Source organism: Nematolebias whitei, chromosome 8 (genome assembly GCF_014905685.2).
Source record: "Nematolebias whitei isolate Nwh7 chromosome 8, NemWhi1, whole genome shotgun sequence".
Taxonomy (NCBI): domain Eukaryota; kingdom Metazoa; phylum Chordata; class Actinopteri; order Cyprinodontiformes; family Rivulidae; genus Nematolebias; species Nematolebias whitei.
In genome coordinates, this window is record NC_056505.1 from 18,054,472 (window position 1) to 18,074,215 (window position 19,744).

General features: G+C 38.4%; 2 protein-coding genes across 2 annotated transcripts in view; one reads left to right on the forward strand and one right to left on the reverse strand.

The window, feature by feature from the left end:
- The window catches only part of agtpbp1 (ATP/GTP binding carboxypeptidase 1), a 31,724-nt gene extending 29,601 nt beyond the window's left edge, over positions 1-2,123 (reverse strand). The window contains exon 1 of the mRNA XM_037680359.1: positions 2,029-2,123. Within this exon, the coding sequence (XP_037536287.1) occupies positions 2,029-2,060 (32 nt within the window). The 5' untranslated portion in view covers positions 2,061-2,123. The remainder of the gene's footprint in view (positions 1-2,028) is intronic.
- A 2,149-nt stretch (positions 2,124-4,272) lies between these two features.
- Positions 4,273-19,119, forward strand: naa35 (N-alpha-acetyltransferase 35, NatC auxiliary subunit). The gene is made up of 23 exons (XM_037680361.1): positions 4,273-4,334; positions 8,323-8,450; positions 8,561-8,594; positions 8,790-8,904; positions 9,039-9,113; positions 9,445-9,612; positions 9,989-10,055; positions 10,189-10,232; positions 10,326-10,376; positions 10,607-10,690; positions 12,075-12,189; positions 12,486-12,664; positions 12,862-12,921; positions 13,403-13,509; positions 13,631-13,697; positions 13,907-14,005; positions 14,175-14,353; positions 14,457-14,593; positions 14,715-14,782; positions 14,858-14,998; positions 15,121-15,243; positions 18,586-18,666; positions 18,809-19,119. Exons 2-23 carry the CDS (start codon positions 8,330-8,332, stop codon positions 18,866-18,868), a joined length of 2,175 nt encoding a protein of 724 aa, XP_037536289.1. The 5' UTR covers positions 4,273-4,334; positions 8,323-8,329; the 3' UTR covers positions 18,869-19,119.
- The last annotated feature ends 625 nt before the right edge of the window (positions 19,120-19,744 follow it).

Sequence of the window (19,744 nt, forward strand, 5' to 3'; positions counted from 1 at the left end):
TTTATCTTCAATATATGTTTTGTTTTAATAAAGCTGATTTAAAAGCTGTCCTCTAGTGCTTTATTTCTGGAGTAGTGAGCTCTCTTTTTTCCTAATAATATTAACTTTCCTGGCATTCAGCTAGAAGCGGGAGATGAAGGGTCAGTTGGTGCAGTGAGGGCAAACAATGGAGAGGAATCACAACTCCAATTATTCCCAGTGGAGCAAAAATTCTTCTGCCCTTATAAAGAGAGAGTTAGAGAAAGATGGGAAGAAAATGTGGGTGCTCAAGACAGAAAACTTTTAAAAAGGAAGGGAAAGTAATGTCAGAACGGACATTGATGATGTAGTGGACTAGGCCTACATCGAAACTAAGTCTAAGGTCAAAACTCTTGACCTTTAGAACCTTGTGGGACAGGAACTGTCATTTCATGTATTTGAATACATAAATACAGGTTCACCCATCCTGAGACTTTCTTTCTTGAAGATTCAAGTGAAAAGAACACTCTCTTTTTATTATCATTACTATTCTACAAATGTTGATAATCAAAGTGTCTTAGTTCAAACCATTTTAGATGTTGCAGTGAACTAATCAATTTTATTAACTGAGTAATGATTTTTATTCTCATGCAGTTAGAACTCATGTTAAAAGCTGTTACAGAGTAATTATGCATTTTTCTGATTTCTGCTTTTGAATGAGCAAGTGTGTGCGTTTACAAGGTTACAGTCAAACGAAAAACAAGTTGTTATGTTAAAACTGTCATGTTTTAGAATCCTCTCAGACGTAAGTAGAGATGTTTTGCACCTGTTTCCTGAAACACGCCAAAACAAAACCCTCTCGGTCTGTGAGAACATTTCTGATCTGTCTCATAACAATTCTCGCTGTCTCTAACCTCTTACGTCACAAAACCCACCCCGTCTGGTCGTTTCTGACCAATGAACAAATCCCAAAAAGTGAACCGGGAAAGAGTCTTTAAAAATGTCAGTACTTCCTGGTCTACACGGAGTTGGAGAGTTGTCGGAGTTCTAAGAGTTCTGAGAGCGTAGAGTTCGGTGAGAGTCTACTCAAGTTCTGCTGAGTTCTGATGGAGTGCTGTTGGAGTTCCTGACATGACAACAAAGCTCTCCCGAGTTCCATGGGATTATAACATTTTCCACTGAGGTGAATATGTGTCGAACAGAGCCTCGCCATTACTTCGGACGAGTAACAGCATCCTACTGAGACGCTGAAAGGGTGCGTTAAACGGAATCTCACCTGAGACATCTCCAGGTAAAGGAGCCGATTTCATCACCTAAGTGTACTGTAAGGAAAAGCTGAAGAAAGCCGGAGAGTGTCGATTCTGGTGAACACTTAATTTCCCTCACATACCATCTTAACTCCCTCTAAACTTCTTTCCATCTTTAAACTTTTCTATCAAGTAGAAATTCTTCCAGATATTTAGAAATGTCTGTGTAAAATGCTCACCCACATTCATGTGGGCAAAAGATCATAGTTGTACAGTTTTCATAAATGTCTTTGGTGCAGCAACGGAAAAATCATGGCCGTATGATTTTTCCTGATTGATTGCTTTGTTGTTATTTTCATAATTTGCCAAATTAATGTACCTGTTTGATGTTAAATTTGATTCTGTAAATAAATGACCGCATTCATTTTGATGGGTCAAATCTAAATGACGTCTCACGTTTGCATTTCCTTAAATTCAATGCACGTTTTATTCAGTCCAGAAAAATGAGGAACCCGCGTTAAATGATGAATATATCCCAGCATCTGTTCATCTACAATGAACAAAACTTGTTTTTAATTGTGACAAATTCAGTTTTTTCTTTAAGCTCATGCCATTATCTCAGACAGACACACATACAAACACACTGACTAGAAGATAGATAAAGGAATCAAACACTAGTGCAAAAGGAGTTAAAGCTGAAGTAGTGGAAGAGCAGAATCACTTCATAAATGCAAATCTGGAGAAACATCCATGAGACACATTCGCACACATCACTGCCTCTGTGTGTGTGTGCGTGCATGCGTGCGTGTACCCATCAACTCACCCCTTCTCTGAGGCCATTTTGGGTTTGTTCATTTTTTACCACATCAAAATGTCATGTTGTCTGCAAGAGAGAGCAAAAAGTCCACAGTGAATAAAAAAGACAAACCATGTCATGTTATTTAAAGAATGATTACCCTTTACACCCAAATGTCAAACGAGCTCCCACTGGACTCCCACTTTAGCCAGCTAGAAACTAAGCCAAAACCAGCTGACCATAAAGCTCAACTGTCCCTAGCTTTGAATGTACTGGGCTATAAACATGTCATGTACCAAACAGATGACCTATGTGATTTTTTTTTTTTTTTTTTTTTTGGGGTGATGTGTTTAATGACATTTTTCCATAAGATTAAAATTATGTATACAATAAAATAGTAATATTATATGCTTGATAGAAAAAAATACTATAAAACTTGCAGCCAATGCAAAGCAAAAGGAAGCATTATAGACCAGTCTGACAAGAGCTCCATGGGAAAAGTACAATCCGTACACATTTTCCTCCAATATCTTAGAAAACTACATATATTTTGAGTGACTGTAGTGCAGTTTTGTACCTTTGACTATTGTGAGAATGTGTGAGTGCAGTGTATATCTTTAAACTCAAGCTGCAGACCGATAGCTCTTACTGATTGTTCCAAAACAAAGCTACTATCAGATGAACAAGGCCTGCAGACTGATATTACACAAAACAAAGTATAGTCCTAGAGGTGAACAAGACCAGTTCAGATAACTGTAAGGGTGCAAAATGAACACTGCAACATCTCTTTTTTTATGTATACTTGGATCACATTTATTTGATTACGCCACACATTCACAATGACACAGAGTTTTGATCAATTTAACGTCACAACTCCTCTTATTTGTTTTGTTTTCCCAAGATCATGTGGCAATAATGAGAGAGCCGAGCCTGTTTTATCAAAAACATTTCAAAGATTTTCAAACCAGGTGAAGGTTTGGGCTCTGTGCTGGCCACTTCCTTCCATCCAGAAGGCTTCATCAGTCAAGGAAACACACAACACAAAACTGATTCTTCCCCCAAACAGCTTACTCCTAAGTGGAACAAACCAGTTATGTTGGTGCTAAGATGGTGTTTCTGGCACGCCCCCTCCTCTGGAGCCAGCTCTCTTATATATAATATATTATAATAATATAACAATAATAATAATATACTTTACCTACAGTTTAAGCCCAAACAAACATCAAATTCTTATCCAGTCAAGGTGGTTCCTTTGGGGAGCGTAAACAAATATGGAGTTGCTATCAAAAACTGTATCAATTAGGGCTGAAACAGTAGTCGCCAGCTGACACGTATTAATCTCTGTATCTTATTTGTTTGGGTAATTAAATTAAAGTGGTGAGTTTTTTTTTTTGTTTGTTTGTATGTGGCCGGCTTTTAATAGAAATCTCTCACTGAGAAAATCAATAAGTTTAAACAAACTAATACAGCAGGACCACCTGATGATAAGGTCACGCCCTCATAAGGAGGTAACAGTTGTCATAGCAACAGGTCAGAACCATTTACGTTAAAAAAAAATGAATACATAAAAACTAATACCAGAATACATTTTTTTTTTTAAACAGTGATGCTGACATGTTAACAGTTCATCCAGAACCAGTTCAGGAAGAATGGTTGCTACTGCTAGGTTAATAAATATACAGGGAAACACCTTGACGAGTTTCTTGTGTATATATTCAGGACGTTAGGGCTGGTAGCCGAGCTGAGCCTGGCGGGTGGTCGCTGCATCTGCTGGGCCGGTCACTAACCGCCGCCGCTGCGCCAACAGCCAGGCCAGCAAACAAGAGGGATAAGCTAACAGTAACGCTCACTACTGACAACACAACTGTTTGCACCAATGACAAATACTTGAACCATAACAACAAAATAAAAGAGACTTTTACAAACCTGTTGAAATAGAACTGCTGTCTCGATAAGACTGCACTAACTGTAAGATAAGGGAACAAGCTACTGTTCCTGGCTTGATACGCCCTGATTATGATGTACGGTTGAGAACGGAGACGCTCGAGTACCGGTAAATCACGCGAGAGTAGCGACGTCTTCTTCTGTTTGGATGTCAAACAAACAAAAAAAAGTATATTTGTTTGAGGTCATTCACATTTTTAATATGGTTTGAAAATGGTTTAAAAACTCCAGCGTTCAGTTGTATAAATTCGCCGCAGTTTCTCTGTTTGGAATTTAGCTGTTGTTTGTTTGGACTACAAGTCCCAGGTAGACGCCGGTGACTTGCTTATGACGTATAATTTATACGCCAGTCTGTACAGTCTTCGAAGGAATTAGTACTTAAAACGAAGGTATGTGCTGATCTGTAACGATTTATTGATTTGTGAAAGACAGTGTTCACATTTTATATATCATACATAGTATAAGTAGATATAAAAATACAAATAACTTGAATTTTGTTTGCTAGAAACACGTATTGCGTGTACATTAGCTTGTCTTGTACGGCGTATAGCCAACTATGATAGTGATGTTGGTGAGAACACACTAGCATCACGTTTATTACCTTTTTGTTACCACGAATGACAAATAAACAATTATTTGTCATTTTGAAGATAAGATTACAAGGGAATTTATGTACTTGTTGTATTCGTAGTGCGAAGACGAACATAATTACTATGGTGTATATGTTTGACATGCTTGTTCTGGTACTCAGCATGCTGTTCTCTTACCAGCCATGTATTTGTTTTATTGGCAAGTAATCAGTTAAATCACTATTAATAGGTACAATAATTGTGTCACAGATTTTTTTTTTCATTCTGTAAACGCTATATGTTTATAAGTGTGTTAAAAAGTTAAGAATTAGTAAATGTGTGTATAAATATATATGTATTTATATACAGATATAGATATGTGTGTTTATACAATACATATTACATATGTGTTTATATACAGATGTGTGTTTATATATATATATTTATATATATATATATATATATATATATATATATATATATATATATATTAGTATTTCAGACAAAGGTCTGATTCAAACAGACAACGTGGGGGTGGGGGGCAAAAGTAAAGTTTAAAGATTTTTTTTCCATTCTTGGGCTTATCTTGGTGCATGCTCAATAATCCAGGTCGATAAATCTAACAAGGTTAAGCCAGGTCCTCAGGACGTATTCTTCTTTGTTGAAATGTTTCATCTTTTATCCAAAAGACTTCTTGGAGCTGCAAGCAAACTCAGTCGTATAAACAGCACTTTCTCAAAGTGGATCAACCAGTGGGCAGCATGGTGGTGCAATTAGTAGAGCTGCTGCCTCTCAGCGAGAAGGTTGTCGGTTCAAATCCCTGTCCGTGGCCCTTTATGGGTGGAGTTTGCATGTTCTCTCTGTGCATGCGTGGGTTTTCTCCGGGTACTCCGGTTTCCTCCCACAGACCAAAAACATGCATGTTAGACTGAATGGTAACTCTACATTGTCTCTAGGTGTAAGTGAGAGCGTGAATGGTTGTTTGTTTCGTTTGTCTCTATGTGTCCCTGTGATGGACTTGTGACCCGTCCAGGGTGTACCCCGCCCCTCGCACAGTGATTGCTGGACATGGGCACCGGCGACCCCCGTGACCCAAAATGGAAGAACCGGGTAAAAGATGATGGATGGATGGATCAACCAATTTGCTAGTGGTGACAGCCAAAACTCGTTGTTCACATTCAAAAGGAGGACCATCAGTATAACAATTGATCATTAGTGCACTGATGGCCGCTTGCGATTCACAGAAGGCTGAATGATACTTTTTAGTAACTGCAATGATGTTGCTCTTCTGTGCTGGGATGGCGCAGCACAGAAGAGCAACATCATCAAGCTAGGACTCTGTGGTTTCATCTGCAGGCCAGCGGCCACTTTTCAGGGATGAAGATGTTTACATCCTTGATAGAGAGGAACAATGGTTTGAGAGAGGAGTGAAGGAGGCCATCTTTGTGAAGAGAACTCATTCATCGTTAAACAGGGGCGGAGGCCTCCGTGTTCAACTGTCACCTTATAATGCTGTTATTGCAAGTATCACTCAGCCCTCTGTGAATAGCAAACCACCATCAGGGCTCTAGCGATCGATTGTTAGGCTGATGGTCCTTCTTTTGCATGTGAACAACTAGTTTTGGCCCAAAACTGATCAATCTACTTTGAGAAAGTGCTGTTTATAAGACAAGTTTTTGGATAAAAGACAAAACATTTCAACAAAGAAGAATTCTTCCAGAGGACCTGACTAAATCTTATTAGATTCTTAGGCTTGTTTATGTCTGGGCATTTAAATGTTTTTGAAGATGTTTAGATCAGATAAATAGGCTTCAGGAGAAAAAGCAGAACATTAAATTTGTACATCTTGCAATTCTTGCTAACTTATTTTTCTGGCAAAAGTAAAATTGTTGTTTCAAAAGAAACAACTCTGCTGTGGAAACACTTCATATTGATGCAGCATAAGATCAAAGAATAAAAAGTACAACATTGTACAGAACAGATGGTTTGGCATTTTTCATAAACTACTGTACTTTTTTTCTTTAACTTGTAAATGAACTGTACTTAAATAGCACCTTTCTATCTAATGAAGATACTCAAAGCGCTTTGCAACACAATCTATGCCCTTATTTACCTCCACATAAACATTCATACAGCACCCTATTACATCTGTACAAAGCTAATCTGAATCTGTAGAGACTATTCAGTGCATTAGATCACGTGCATACACCGATGTGACACGCATCAGAAGCAATGTGGGGTTGTTCAGTGTTTTGTCCAGGGACACTTCAACATGTGACTGCTGATGGAATCAAACCCCCAACTCTCCCATTTGAAAACACCTGGTCTAACGACTCAGCCACAGCTGCCCGACATTTTGAGCTCAATCTTTAAACTGAACCATTGCTCATTAGAATCCAACCCTTTTTTTTATTAGTCCTTTTCCTAAATGCACCTGGCTTCTCTAGATGTTCATGTGTGAGCTTTTGACACTGATGTTTGGAAAATGTTTGTTTTGACAGCTTTTTTGTGAAGGTAAGATTGTTGCATTTGTCACTGGCAGTAGTGTACTAGAACATTTCACCCTCTCTCCAGAGGGTTTTTAACCCCTTTTTTTGTAGACAAGCAGTGCTGATTGGTTTGAACTTTTAACAATCCTAATTGAATTGTATTTCTAACGTTTTGTGTACTGGTGTTTGTAGTATTCTTTCTTTTTTCTCTTTTATACCTCAAACATCATTGTTGACGTTAACGGCCATTTTTACTAATTTTTTTTTACATTACAGACTGAATTTGTTGAAAGAGATTTTACTAAGATGCATTTTTCTTCATTGGGGGCTCATTCTAATTTGTAAGATGCTGCTCAGAGTTGGCCTTGGCAGAATATGGTTTGTTCAGATTTGAGGGATATTTATAAATTCACTCATGAACTGGGGAAGCACGGTGGCGCAACTGGTAGAGCTGCTGCCTCTCAGCGATCAGGTCCCTGGTTCAAACCCCGGTCCAGGGGCCTTTCTGGGTGGAGTTTACATGTTCTCTCCGTGCATGCGTGGGTTTTCTCTGGGCACTCCGGTTTCCTCCCACAGACCAAAAACATGCATGTTAGGCTGATTGGTAACTCTAAACTGTCCCTAGGTGTGAGTGAGAGAGTGAATGGTTGTTTGTCTCTATGTGGCCCTGTGATGGACTGGAGACCCGTCCAGGGTGTACCCCGCCCCTCGCACAGTGATTGCTGGACATGGGCACCAGCGACCCCCGTGACCCAAAATGGAATAAGCGGGTAAAAGATAATGGATGGATGGACTCATGAACTGGCACAAGTCCTAACAAGCTATTTGAAGGATGAGTCCATCATGTCAGGTTTTCTAACTTGCCTAAACTTGAAAAAAGAGAAATCTTTATAAAACTAACTCAACACAATTTAACTAAAGATGTTTTAAAAAATATCTTGATTTTTTACATTTTTTGTGCCATTTTGGAGCTCAGCACTTGTCTGCTTACTTTCACTGTCACTGTAACATAAGCCTTGCCCAGTTTTTTCATCTTATTGTCAACATGTATTGTGACAATGTTCATCAATGAAAAAATTAAAATGTCTGTTCAGTTTAACTAATAAGATAGGGTTAATAAATTACACCAACATTTTTATTTTATTTTATAGTGCTATAGTTCTGGATTTTGTAATAATTAATAATAATAGTTCATTTATCGTACCAGTTGTGCTTACACTAATCAGAGTAATTAAGGTAATATTGTTCTCATTTAAGGCAGACAATCCAGTCCACACATCGTAACTCTTTGCTCTGATTCTCCTTGTCTTGTCTTTCAGAGTCACCATGGTCATGAAATCAACAGTTGAGGATGATGATACGGGGTGGGTACTGGGCCTCCCAGAAAAGATGAAGAACAATGCCAATTGGGTTGATATTACTCGTGAATTTAAAGGAGCCTGCAAAGGTAATAAAAAGTGAAAAGAAAAGAGGGATACTGGTAGTTTGTCTTGATTTATGTTAATATCAAAAGACCAACACCATCCTTCTGTTCTCCTTGATATTTTCTTAACACAGAGTTGAACCTTGGAGAATTGCTTCATGATAAACTGTGAGTAATAACAAAATGATTTCTAATGCTACATGAGTGTGGCCACCTCTAAACAATAAGTTATGGATAAAATGTAAAATGTCAGATTTGAAGTTTACAGCACTGAAAGACAAAAAATGGTTAAATAACTGGTCCAGATGAAATGATTTAACCTTTATTTTAATTTTATTTTTTTAACTTTTTGTCGTTTTGTAGTTTTGGCCTGTTTGAGGCCATGTCAGCGATAGAGATGATGGATCCAAAGATGGATGCCGGAATGATCGGAAACCAGGTCAACAGGAAAGTGCTCAATTTTGAGCAAGCAATTAAGGTACTGGATATAAACAAAGGCAGAGTTTCATAAATTTACACATCACCCAATCAACATGGCTGTGTTCTTCATATAAAGAAACAAAATAAACCACGTTCTAAGTCATTTATTTTACTGTCTTCTATTCACTGTAGGAATGTGCTATAAAGGTGAAAGACCTTACTCTTCCTGAACTCATTGGGATCATTGACACGTGTTTCTGCTGTTTGGTAAGTTTGATTGTTTATTTTTAATTGATTTTATTAATCAGTTTGCCTTTTTGTTTAATATGATGTGCTTTTTGGTTATGAAACTGCTGCTGAAGTGTCACTTTTAGACACGTCAAACATAACTGAATCACCTCATACTGAGACATTCATATTGATTTTTTTTTTCTGGTTTAGGTGTCTTAATAATTTGTTTCTCATTAAATACCAAGCTGTTTTTCTTTGAAATTGGAGATTAGTTTTAGTTACTTTTAATTTTCCTTTAACAAATCTACAGTAAACCACATACTTATGATGCTGTTGTTCGTTCGTGCTTTTACATGTGTATATTTAGATAACGTGGCTGGAAGGTCACTCTTTGGCTCAGACTGTGTTCACCTGCCTGTATGTTCATAACCCGGACCTGATTGAGGAGCCGTCTCTCAAAGCTTTTGCCCTGGGTTTACTGAAGGTGTGCGACATCGCTAGAGAAAAAGTCAACAAGGCGGCTGTGTTTGAAGAGGTGAGCAGGTTTCTACACATGAGCAGAATAGAAATCTGGTTGAGGTAGACTTACATTTGTCTTTTGGGTCACTCGTGACCAGCACTGTGGTGCATTGAGCTCAGGAGCTGCTCGATGACAAACAGGCTCGGCCATGACTCTGCTCAGCCGCTTCCAGGTGCATATGTTCAGGCTTTCTCAGAAATATAATTTCTTAATGAGCCAATGTTAAAAAACCAGATGTAAGGTTCAAATGCATAGTTTTATTAGCTAAACAAATACAGTTATTATGTCAGAATAGCCTATTTTTAAGAGATACAGTTTTAAAAGGCCATTGATCTCAGTGTTATATTAAATGTTTCAATGATAATTTAAGCTTCATTTTTTTTTTCTGCAGGAGGACTTTCAGGCCATGACTTATGGTTTCAAGATGGCCCATAATGTCACAGACTTGCGGGTGACAGGTCAGCATCATTGCAATAAATACACTGTGGACAAATGAAGCCTCGCTGTTTAAACTGTTGATTCAGGTGAACAGCAAAGTCTATTCTCATCGTTTCCTCTTCCCTGTCTTTCTTTTTGTTTTTCTCTTATCAGGTATGCTAAAAGATGTGGAGGATGAGTTACAGAGGAAAGTTAAGGTGGGTGCTCTCAGTGGTTGAATTTTTGGTGAAACACTGATGATGAAAAGTAATGCTCTGATGAACATCGATTCTTGATTTGTTCTCCCTCAGAGCACACGCAGCCGACAGGGGGAGCAGCGAAACCCAGAGGTTGAGCTGGAAGTAAGTTTGAAAACTTGTATGCGTTGCATATTTAATGCAAATATTAATATGGCTGAATGCTATTACAAACTCTTAAAGGAAAAAAAAAACGATCGCAAAAACTGCTTTCTTTTTTTGTCACGCTAGAATTTTTGTCTTTCTTTTTTTTTATAGTTTCTTGTAAAGCTTTGAAGACTTAAACATCTGTATCTTATTGATGTTGCGTTGTTGTTTTATGTTCTAATGTCCAGCACCAGCAGTGCCTGGCACTTTTTAACAGAATCAAGTTTACACGCCTTCTACTGACTGCTCTGATCGCCTTCACAAAGAAAGAGGTAAGACAAGCGAGATCAGACAGTGTTCAGGTTAGTGGCTGATACACACAGCTCTATACAAACATTTCAGCATGTGTAAGTACCTTTTTAGAAGCATGCAGCTTCTAAATATTAAATCTACGGTATAGTCCAATATTTAAATAGATTTAAATCTGCTGAAGCCTGTAATGTGTATTTCTGTACGCAGAGCTGTGCAAGGGTTAAAAACAATTTTTTATCATTTTCTTCCATGGAGCTAAACCTTTTGTAATCTTTTAAAGTGATCATGTTCGACAGTTCTCCAGATTTCTGAAGTATTTTTGTTTTGAGCCTCTCAGTCCTTGCACCTTATCGTGACAACATATTCTGTAGTATGTTTGAAAAATCAAGAAGGTGGATAAGTGAAGGGAAATAGAAGGAAATGTCAAACCCAAAAAAGTATCTACAGCACATGAATGGTAAATAAAAATATTTTATTTAGCAAATGGAACAAAGTCCAGCAAAGACCTGAGAGGTGCATCATTTTTCAGTCCCTGTATGTCAAGTTTTCAGCTACTAGCCTTTTAGCATCATCTTGGTGCTAATATACTATTTTATGTGTCAAACTGTGTTAGTTTTTATATTTTTCATATATTCAGCTAAAAATGAAATGTGTTTTTGTGACAGATTGCAAGTAATAAAGAACCTAAAAATCATACTTTAGGTTTATTTATTATTATTTATTAACATTTATCCCATTGAGATCATAAATCTCTTGCAGGGTAGGCTCCTGGGTAGGCCCCACTTTTCAGTTTTTTATTTGTTAAAAAAGTTTGACACATCCAATAAATTTCATTCCACTTCATGATTGTGTCCCACTTGTTGTTGATTCGTCACAAAAAAATTAAATTTTATATCTTTATGTTTGAAGCCTGAAATGTGGCAAAAGGTTGAAAAGTTCAAAGGGGCCAAATACTTTCGTAAGGCACGGTATATGCAGGCTCAAGTCAGCTCCTCTCTGAGCAGACAAACACTCTGACCTCACACACCTTCACACACATGGTTCAACATTAACATTAGTTAGTGATAAACATCCATAACCTTTACCTAAATTCCCCTGACAAGTGACTTCACAAACAAATAAATAATACAAAATAAATATAAACATTCCTTTGAGAAAGGTCACTTACTGAACTAAAAACGATTAAAAAAGCAGCCAAAAGAAAATCTTTGAAAGACATGAAAACCTGAAAACTATTAAGACAACTTTTTTTTTTAAAGCATTACGTCTGGATTTTTAGGATCCAAATATATTTATAAAGTGCAGTACAATACTGCACAGTGCTATGTGTATACTACTAACGTGTAAGACACGTTTTATGTTTTGTTGCTCATATTTGTGTTTTGTCTTGTTGTTTTTTTTCAGACCAGTGCAGTAAGTGAGGCCCAGAAACTCGCGGTTCAGGCAACAGATCTGTTGTCGCCCATTCATTCCAGTATTCAGTACGGCATCCAGTCACAAAATGACACCACTAAAGGAGGTAAAACACACATGCATATTATAAACCATAAGGTCAAGCTCATATTTTGAAGCTCAGAGTACAAAGCTACCAATCTTAGGATTACAGCTGCAGATTTTAATTATAGAATAATTTTCTTAAACTATCCCAAACTATCACATATCTGACACTGGATATACACTATACTATAGGGGTTTCTGTGCAGTACACATCTTGTTTGGTTAAGATTATTTTTACTTTGTTCCATTTGACTTGGTTTATTTAAATATGACTCACATTTTATGTTTAGTGTGCTGTTTTTCTTGTGAATCTTGCAGACCACCCCATCATGATGGGCTTTGAGCCTCTTGTTAACCAGAGACTCCTGCCGCCTACATTTCCTCGCTATGCCAAGATAATTAAACGGGAAGACATGGTTGCCTATTTCAGCAAGCTTATAGAACGCATCAAAACAGTGTGTGACATCATCAACACCACAAACCTACATGGCATACTGGTAAACTTTTCACAACACGACTCAATACCCAAAAGAAGATCAAAAGTCTTGTTTTTTATCTGTATGCAATTGTGTTTGTTTAAATTACATAGGTGGAAATATTTTCAGTTTTGCTTTCTGTGTAAAAAATAAACATTTCCAGCATATTTTATATGGTGAAGGCTCTCTGATGCAGACCGAACTTGCTGTTTTTTCAGGATTTCTTCTGTGAGTTCAGCGAGCAGTCTCCCTGTGTGCTCTCCAGGTCGCTTCTTCAGGTTTGTGGCTTTCATACATCGAAAAACTTTTATCTTATTTATCCGCACAGCTAATGTTCATCTAACTCAGGGCTATTCAACAAAACTGCTCAGGGGGCCACAGTTTCTGAAAACCAGCCGCTCAGGGGATATACAGTGATTTAAAGTACTGGTAAACAAATAAACCAAGTAAAAAAGTGTAAATTAACCAAGTTTTACAATGATGTGTTTGTTACCTTTTAAATGTGTTGATTTTATTGCATTGAATCATAAATGCAATAAACAGAACCCAGAACCCCCCCACAAAAAAATTTATGAACTCATTAGTGGGCCAGACTGAAATCACCTGCGAGCTGGAAATGGTCCGCAGGCCGCCAGTTGAATACCCTTGATCTAACTGATACATGTGACCATTCATTTATTCATTTGCATAGAAGATGTTTGATGATTGCTAAGTTTAATGCTGTCACTAAATTAAACAATTTATTTTATTTAAATTCAGACAACGTTCCTGATAGATAATAAAAAAGTGTTTGGCACCCACCTGATGCAGGATATGATTAAAGATGCACTAAGGTACTTTGTTAGCCCACCTGTCCTCTCCTACAAGTAAGTTTACCACAAATTCATTGCATAATAATGATTTTACAATCGCTTTTGAGGTTTTTTATTTATATTTTATTGTTGTTGTTTTCAATTTTTTGAGCATCTTATGTGTTTTTGTGTCCAGATGTTGTCTGTTCAACAACCACCAGGCCAAGGACTACATTGACTCCTTCGTCACTCACTGCTCCAGGGTTTGTTACCTTTACTCTTCAACAGATTTAGAGAATTTTAGAACCTATTGTTTTGTTTGCAACTTTCTGAAGTTGCTCTAACTTCAGTATAAAGTTTTTTGTATTTTTGTTTTGCTCATATTGAAGTTATTGTTAGCTGTTTGTTGTGAGATGTGATCATATTACCTCATCTTTGCAGCTTTGTTAATTGTTTCTTTATGTGTGCGCAGCCTTTCTGCAACCTCATCCAGATCCACGGACACAACCGAGCCCGACAGAGAGATAAACTGGGGCACATTCTAGAGGAGTTCGCATCACTGCAGGATGAGGTGAGATTCAGCTATTCTCACCACAAATTAGTGAAAACCAGATTAGAGGTTTTGTTTAATATTCCCTGCACTGCAGCGTTTGTATGTGGTGTTCCTTCACTTATACCTACAGTAATGCTGAGCTAATCGTTTGGTAACCATCTAATGGTGATGTTTGTGTCCTCTGCAGGCTGAGAAGGTAGATGCAGCTTTGCACAGTTTACTGATGAAACTTGAGCCTCAGCGACAGCATCTAGCCTGCCTTGGCACTTGGATCCTCTACCATAATCTGAGGATCATGATCCAGTATCTTTTGAGCGGTTTTGAACTGGAGCTTTACAGCATGCATGAATACTATTACATCTACTGGTAAAATCACATTTTATGTATTTATTTTCTTCTTGTTTTTTAACTGGTTTTGCTGGACGCATCAAACACAAGTCTAAATCTCCCTCCCTTGTATTTGTTTCAGGTACCTGTCAGAGTTTCTTTATGCATGGCTGATGTCAACTCTAAGCAGAGCCGACTCCTCTCAGATGGCAGAAGAGCGCATTTTGGAGGAGCAGCTGAAAGGCCGCAGCAGCAAAAAGGCCAAAAAGAAGAAGAAAGGTGCATTTGTGATTAACGTTTGAATCTCAATATCCTTTGAAATAATCCAAGTGGAAGTGAGAGTCAAATTTATGTTTTTGGCCTTCAAGCAGATACTGATACGTTTGAGGTTATTTTTCAGTTCGTCCTCTCAACAAGGAGATCACCATGAGTCAAGCGTACCAGAACATGTGTGCTGGCATGTATAAGGTAAGCAACCCGTATTAATTTATTATCACCCCTTTTTAGTATACTGAGGCATAATTTATCCTCTCCTGATCTCAGACCATGGTAGCTCTGGATATGGACGGGAAGGTGCGGAAGCCTCAGTTTGAACTCGACAGTGAACAAGTTCGCTACGAGCATCGCTTCGCCCCCTTCAATAGTGTTGTCACTCCCCCGCCTGTGCACTACATCCAGTTCAAGGTACTGTTTGCTTCCAGTAGAACCTTCTTGTTTCTTGGTGTTTCTAATCCTTAACATTTTATTTTATTTTTATTATTTTTTTTACCGTCTGCTCTGATTGCTGCTCCTCTTCCCTGTTTCAGGAGATGTCGGACCTGAAGAAGTACAACCCTCCACCCGGCTCTGCAGATCTCTACCTGGCAGCTAGCAAACACTTTCAGCAGGCGAAGCTCATCCTAGAAAATATGCACAGCCCCGACCCTGAGGTCAGGAAGTGAAACGTTCTAACTTGTGTCTTTCTCTTACAACATTGTGATGTTTTGTAAATCCAAGAATCTTAATTATTTAGTTTCTATATAAATATTTTTGTTTGAAATAGTTTTGACAATGTAGTTAAAACGCTAATTTGTCAAAAGTAGTGCTTTTAAAGTTAGGCCTGTCGCAATAAACAATTAATCACATGATAAATTAAAATTATCATCCTCATTTTCATTTATCAGCTTTATCGTTTCTTCATGTCTCTCTTTCTACTGAAGACACTGGATGACAAAAGGCTCAACTCCGGTGCTCTTCACTGACCCCTCCCTTTCTCTTTTCTCTTGAAAATCCGTTTTAACCGTCCAAAATCACATTTTTGGATCGTTAAAATCAGCTAAGCTGAGAAGCTAAGCTATGAGCTAAGTTAACAGGCCGACCTCGGGAAAAAACCTCCGTCTTGTCGAAGCTCCAAAATTCCCGGTTGAAACCCGTGCCTTTGTGTAAAAAGTTTTTCTTTGCAAAAAGAAGCTGAGAACTTGTTTACTGATTTTTTTATTAAAGGCTTCGTGTGAAAAATGCAATGCTAAAGAACTCAAACCACACCAAGCGTCCGCCATTTTGAGAACCGAAAAGAGACAGCCCATGTCATGTCAAGGGGCTTCCCTCCCATTTTTCTTAAAGAGACACGCTGCTCGCTCCCTTACTATCCATCCTTCGGTTCAAACTGTTTCGTACTGCCATCCGGTGGTTGGAATAAAAAGGTATAACAGGCGAAACAAATGAGCAAACATTTCTTCTTAAATTTGACAATAATTACCAGTACTCATTATTGTCAAATTTCAAACAATATTATCGTTATTATCGATAATATTGTTTATCTCAATAATTTCTGAGACGATTAATCACCCAGCAAAATTTGTTATTGTGACAGGCCTATTTAAAATATGAAATATATCTCTATGAATATAAAGAGAGACCCTTGAAGTAATATAAGCCCAATTCAAGAAAACTATTTAAAGATTTAAAAAATGACTATCATAAAACATCTGATGAATCAGAATCAAAGTTTCAGCCTGCCTCAGCAATGCCAAACCACCACCTTCCAACATCAGTAGAGAGGAGAGGGATGCACTCACCACTCTGAGCAAGGACAAAAACATCATCATTCTCCCAGCAGACAAAGGAAGGTGCACAGTGATTTTGAACCAGAAAGACTATCATGAGAAAGTTATGACACTCCTTAGTGACTTAACCACTTATGAACCTCTGAAAAGAGATCCAGGAAGTGGTTACAAGAAGAAGTTAATAGATTGCCTGAAAATTTTGGAGCAAGACAAGGCTATTGACCGCTTTCTGTACCACAGACTGTACCCAGGGGAGGCCACACCTAGTCTGTATGGTTTACCTAAAATCCACAAACAAGGTGTACCTTTAAGACCTATTGTTAGCATGATTAACTCTGTCACTTACAATGTTTCCAAATATCTGGCGTCTGTACTCATCCCTTTAGTTGGCAGCTCAGAACACCACATACAGAACACCATGGACTTTGTGGATAAGGTGAGGGATGTCACCATGGAGACTGATGAAACAATGGTCTCTTTTGATGTCACATCACTCTTTACGTGCATTCCTGTTGATGATGCAGTAGAGGTGGTCAGTTTAAAATTAACATCAGATACCACTCTGAGCAGCAGGACCACACTTTCTACAGAACAACTGTGTCAACTCTTGAAACTGTGCCTGCAGTCAACCTACTTCACACATGGGGAGCAATATTATAGGCAGAAACATGGGTGTGCTATGGGGTCTCCAGTTTCTCCTATTGTTGCCAACCTGTACATGGAGGAGGTAGAAAAGAGAGCCTTGACGTCCTTTTCAGGGACACCACCAAGTCATTGGTTCAGGTATGTTGACGACACCTGGGTTAAAATTAAATCTCAGGAAGTCCAACATTTTACTGACCACATCAACTCTGTGGATAAATACATCAAGTTCACACGAGAAGATGTAAAAAATGGCAGGTTGGCTTTCTTGGACTGTGAGGTCTCAGTCTCTGATAGAGGACATTTGCAAACTGAGGTGTACCGCAAACCCACGCACACAGACCAGTATTTGCAGTTTGACTCCCATCACCCTTTGGAGCACAAGTTAGGAGTCATCAGGACTCTGTATCACAGAGCAGACTGCGTCCCCACTAGCTCAGGAGCCAGGCAGAAGGAGAAATCCCACACAAGACAGGCTCTAGAGCAATGTGGATATCCTAACTGGGCCTTCCTGAAAGCAGAGAAGAAACCCAAACAAGACTCCAGTCAGCCAACAGGTGAAAAGGAGGAACCCAGACCCAGACCAGTGGTCATTCCATATGTTGAGGGAGTATCAGAGAAACTGAGACGTTTATTTTCTAAACATAACGTCCCAGTGGCTTTTAAACCCCAAAATACATTACGGCAAAGACTGGTTCATCCCAAAGATCCAGTCCCCCGGCACAAACAGAGCAATGTTGTGTATGCTGTTCAGTGTCAGGAGGGCTGTGATCAGTCTTACATCGGGGAAACTAAACAGCCACTGGCCAAAAGGATGGCCCAGCACAGAAGATCAACATCATCAGGCCAGGACTCTGCGGTCTACACTCATCTCCAGGCCAGCGGTCACTCTTTCAGGGATGAAGATGTTCACATCCTGGACAGAGAGGAACGATGGTTTGAGAGAGGAGTAAAGGAGGCCATCTTTGTGAAAAGAAATCGTCCATCATTAAACAGGGGTGGAGGCCTCCGGGTTCAACTGTCCCCCTCTTACAATGCTGTGATTGCTAGTATCACTCAACCCCCTGTGAACAGTAAACAGCCATCAGTGTGCTAATGATCCATTGTTATGCTGATGGTCCTTCTTGAGCATGTGATCAGCTGGTTTTGGTTGTCAGCAGCAAAACTGGTTGATCCACCCTGAGACGGTGCTATTTAAGAGACTGAGCTGAATACAGCTCCTCAGACTGAGGAAGTCTCTCGGATGAGAGACGAAACGTTTCTACAATTTTTTTGTTGATTTGCTTTGTTTTGTTTTTTTGAATGTCCAGAGGACCAGATTTAACTTTTTTTAGATTTTTCTACCTGGATTATTGAGCATGCATCAGGAAAACATCTGATGGATTTAAAATAGTGCTAAATAATAATAATCCGTAATTGACTCCTAACTTTTTCTAAACCTTTGTTGTTTTTAACGCATGTAATGATAGAGACAAATTCAGCCACCGTAATTACATACCAATATATAACTCCACAATACTGTTTTCTTGCTCCCTTTTCATGGCTCTTGACAGTCAATAACAAGGTATTGATTATTAATTACAGATGAACCGCATACTGAAGGTGGCCAAACCTAACATTGTAGTTATGAAGCTCCTGGCTGGAGGTCACAAGAAGGAAACCAAGGTGACACAACACCCTGCATGAATTCAAGTTTTATTAGCTTCAGTGGTTACGTGTAATGTGTTTGAACACAATGCTTCTAATTGTAGTTTTATATTGTTAGTACTTTTTTCGTGTAAAGTTGTTTATTTTCCTGCATTCTCAGGTGCTGCCAGAGTTCGACTTCTCCGCTCACAAGTATTTCCCTATTGTGAAGATCATCTGATTCCTCTCGTATCCTCCAGATGGTTGATTCCCTCACACAAATAAAGTGTGTGGTGGTTCTCACCCTGTCAGTATCTGAACATTGCTTTACAACATGTAAAGGAGTATCTGAAACTTGTGTTTATTTTCACATAAAACCAGGCAAGAAAGCACAGCTGGACTTGAATAAGAAACAATATCCACAGATGCATTAGTGGAAGTTTGAGTGTGTTTATGTGGATTTTACTTTCATAACAGTCGTGTAATGAGTGTTTTGATGATGGATGCACAAAATTAAACCATACAAAACCTTTATTTATGACTGGTTTTATTTTAATAGCAATGTTGCATTTGAAATTAACCATAGTAAGGCTGGTGGACTTTCAAATACTAGACTGAAGTGAATATTAGACATCACAGTGACAGTGCAACTTATCAAGAAAGTTCTCTCAGAGTGGTCATGGCTTTAACCCCAGCTCAAACATTTGTCAGGTGTTCGTTACAAGCCAGCAAAGTTTTATTTGCAGTACTGTAATTGAGGTTTTTAAGTGTAAAACATGAGTGTGTGGTGTTCTGACTGTGGGACACGTTTTTAAAGAGCGAGAAACTAAAGTTTGCTGTTAAATTGTAATATTAATCATGCTTTCTTAACTATTAGGCAGGGTGTCCGTGCATCCTTAAAAAGTCTTAAATTCATGTATCCAAAAATAAGTCCTTAAAATGTTTTAAATTAATTTTTTTAATGTGTAAGTTTGTCTTAAATACCTTACTCAAAGGTCTTAAAATTTGACGGCTCAGGAAGGATCAGGAGATCTGCGTCACCACGACAGATTTTTGTTATCTTCAAAAATGAGAATGACGTTGTTCTTGATGGTGCAGGTTAAAGTCAAAACTTATT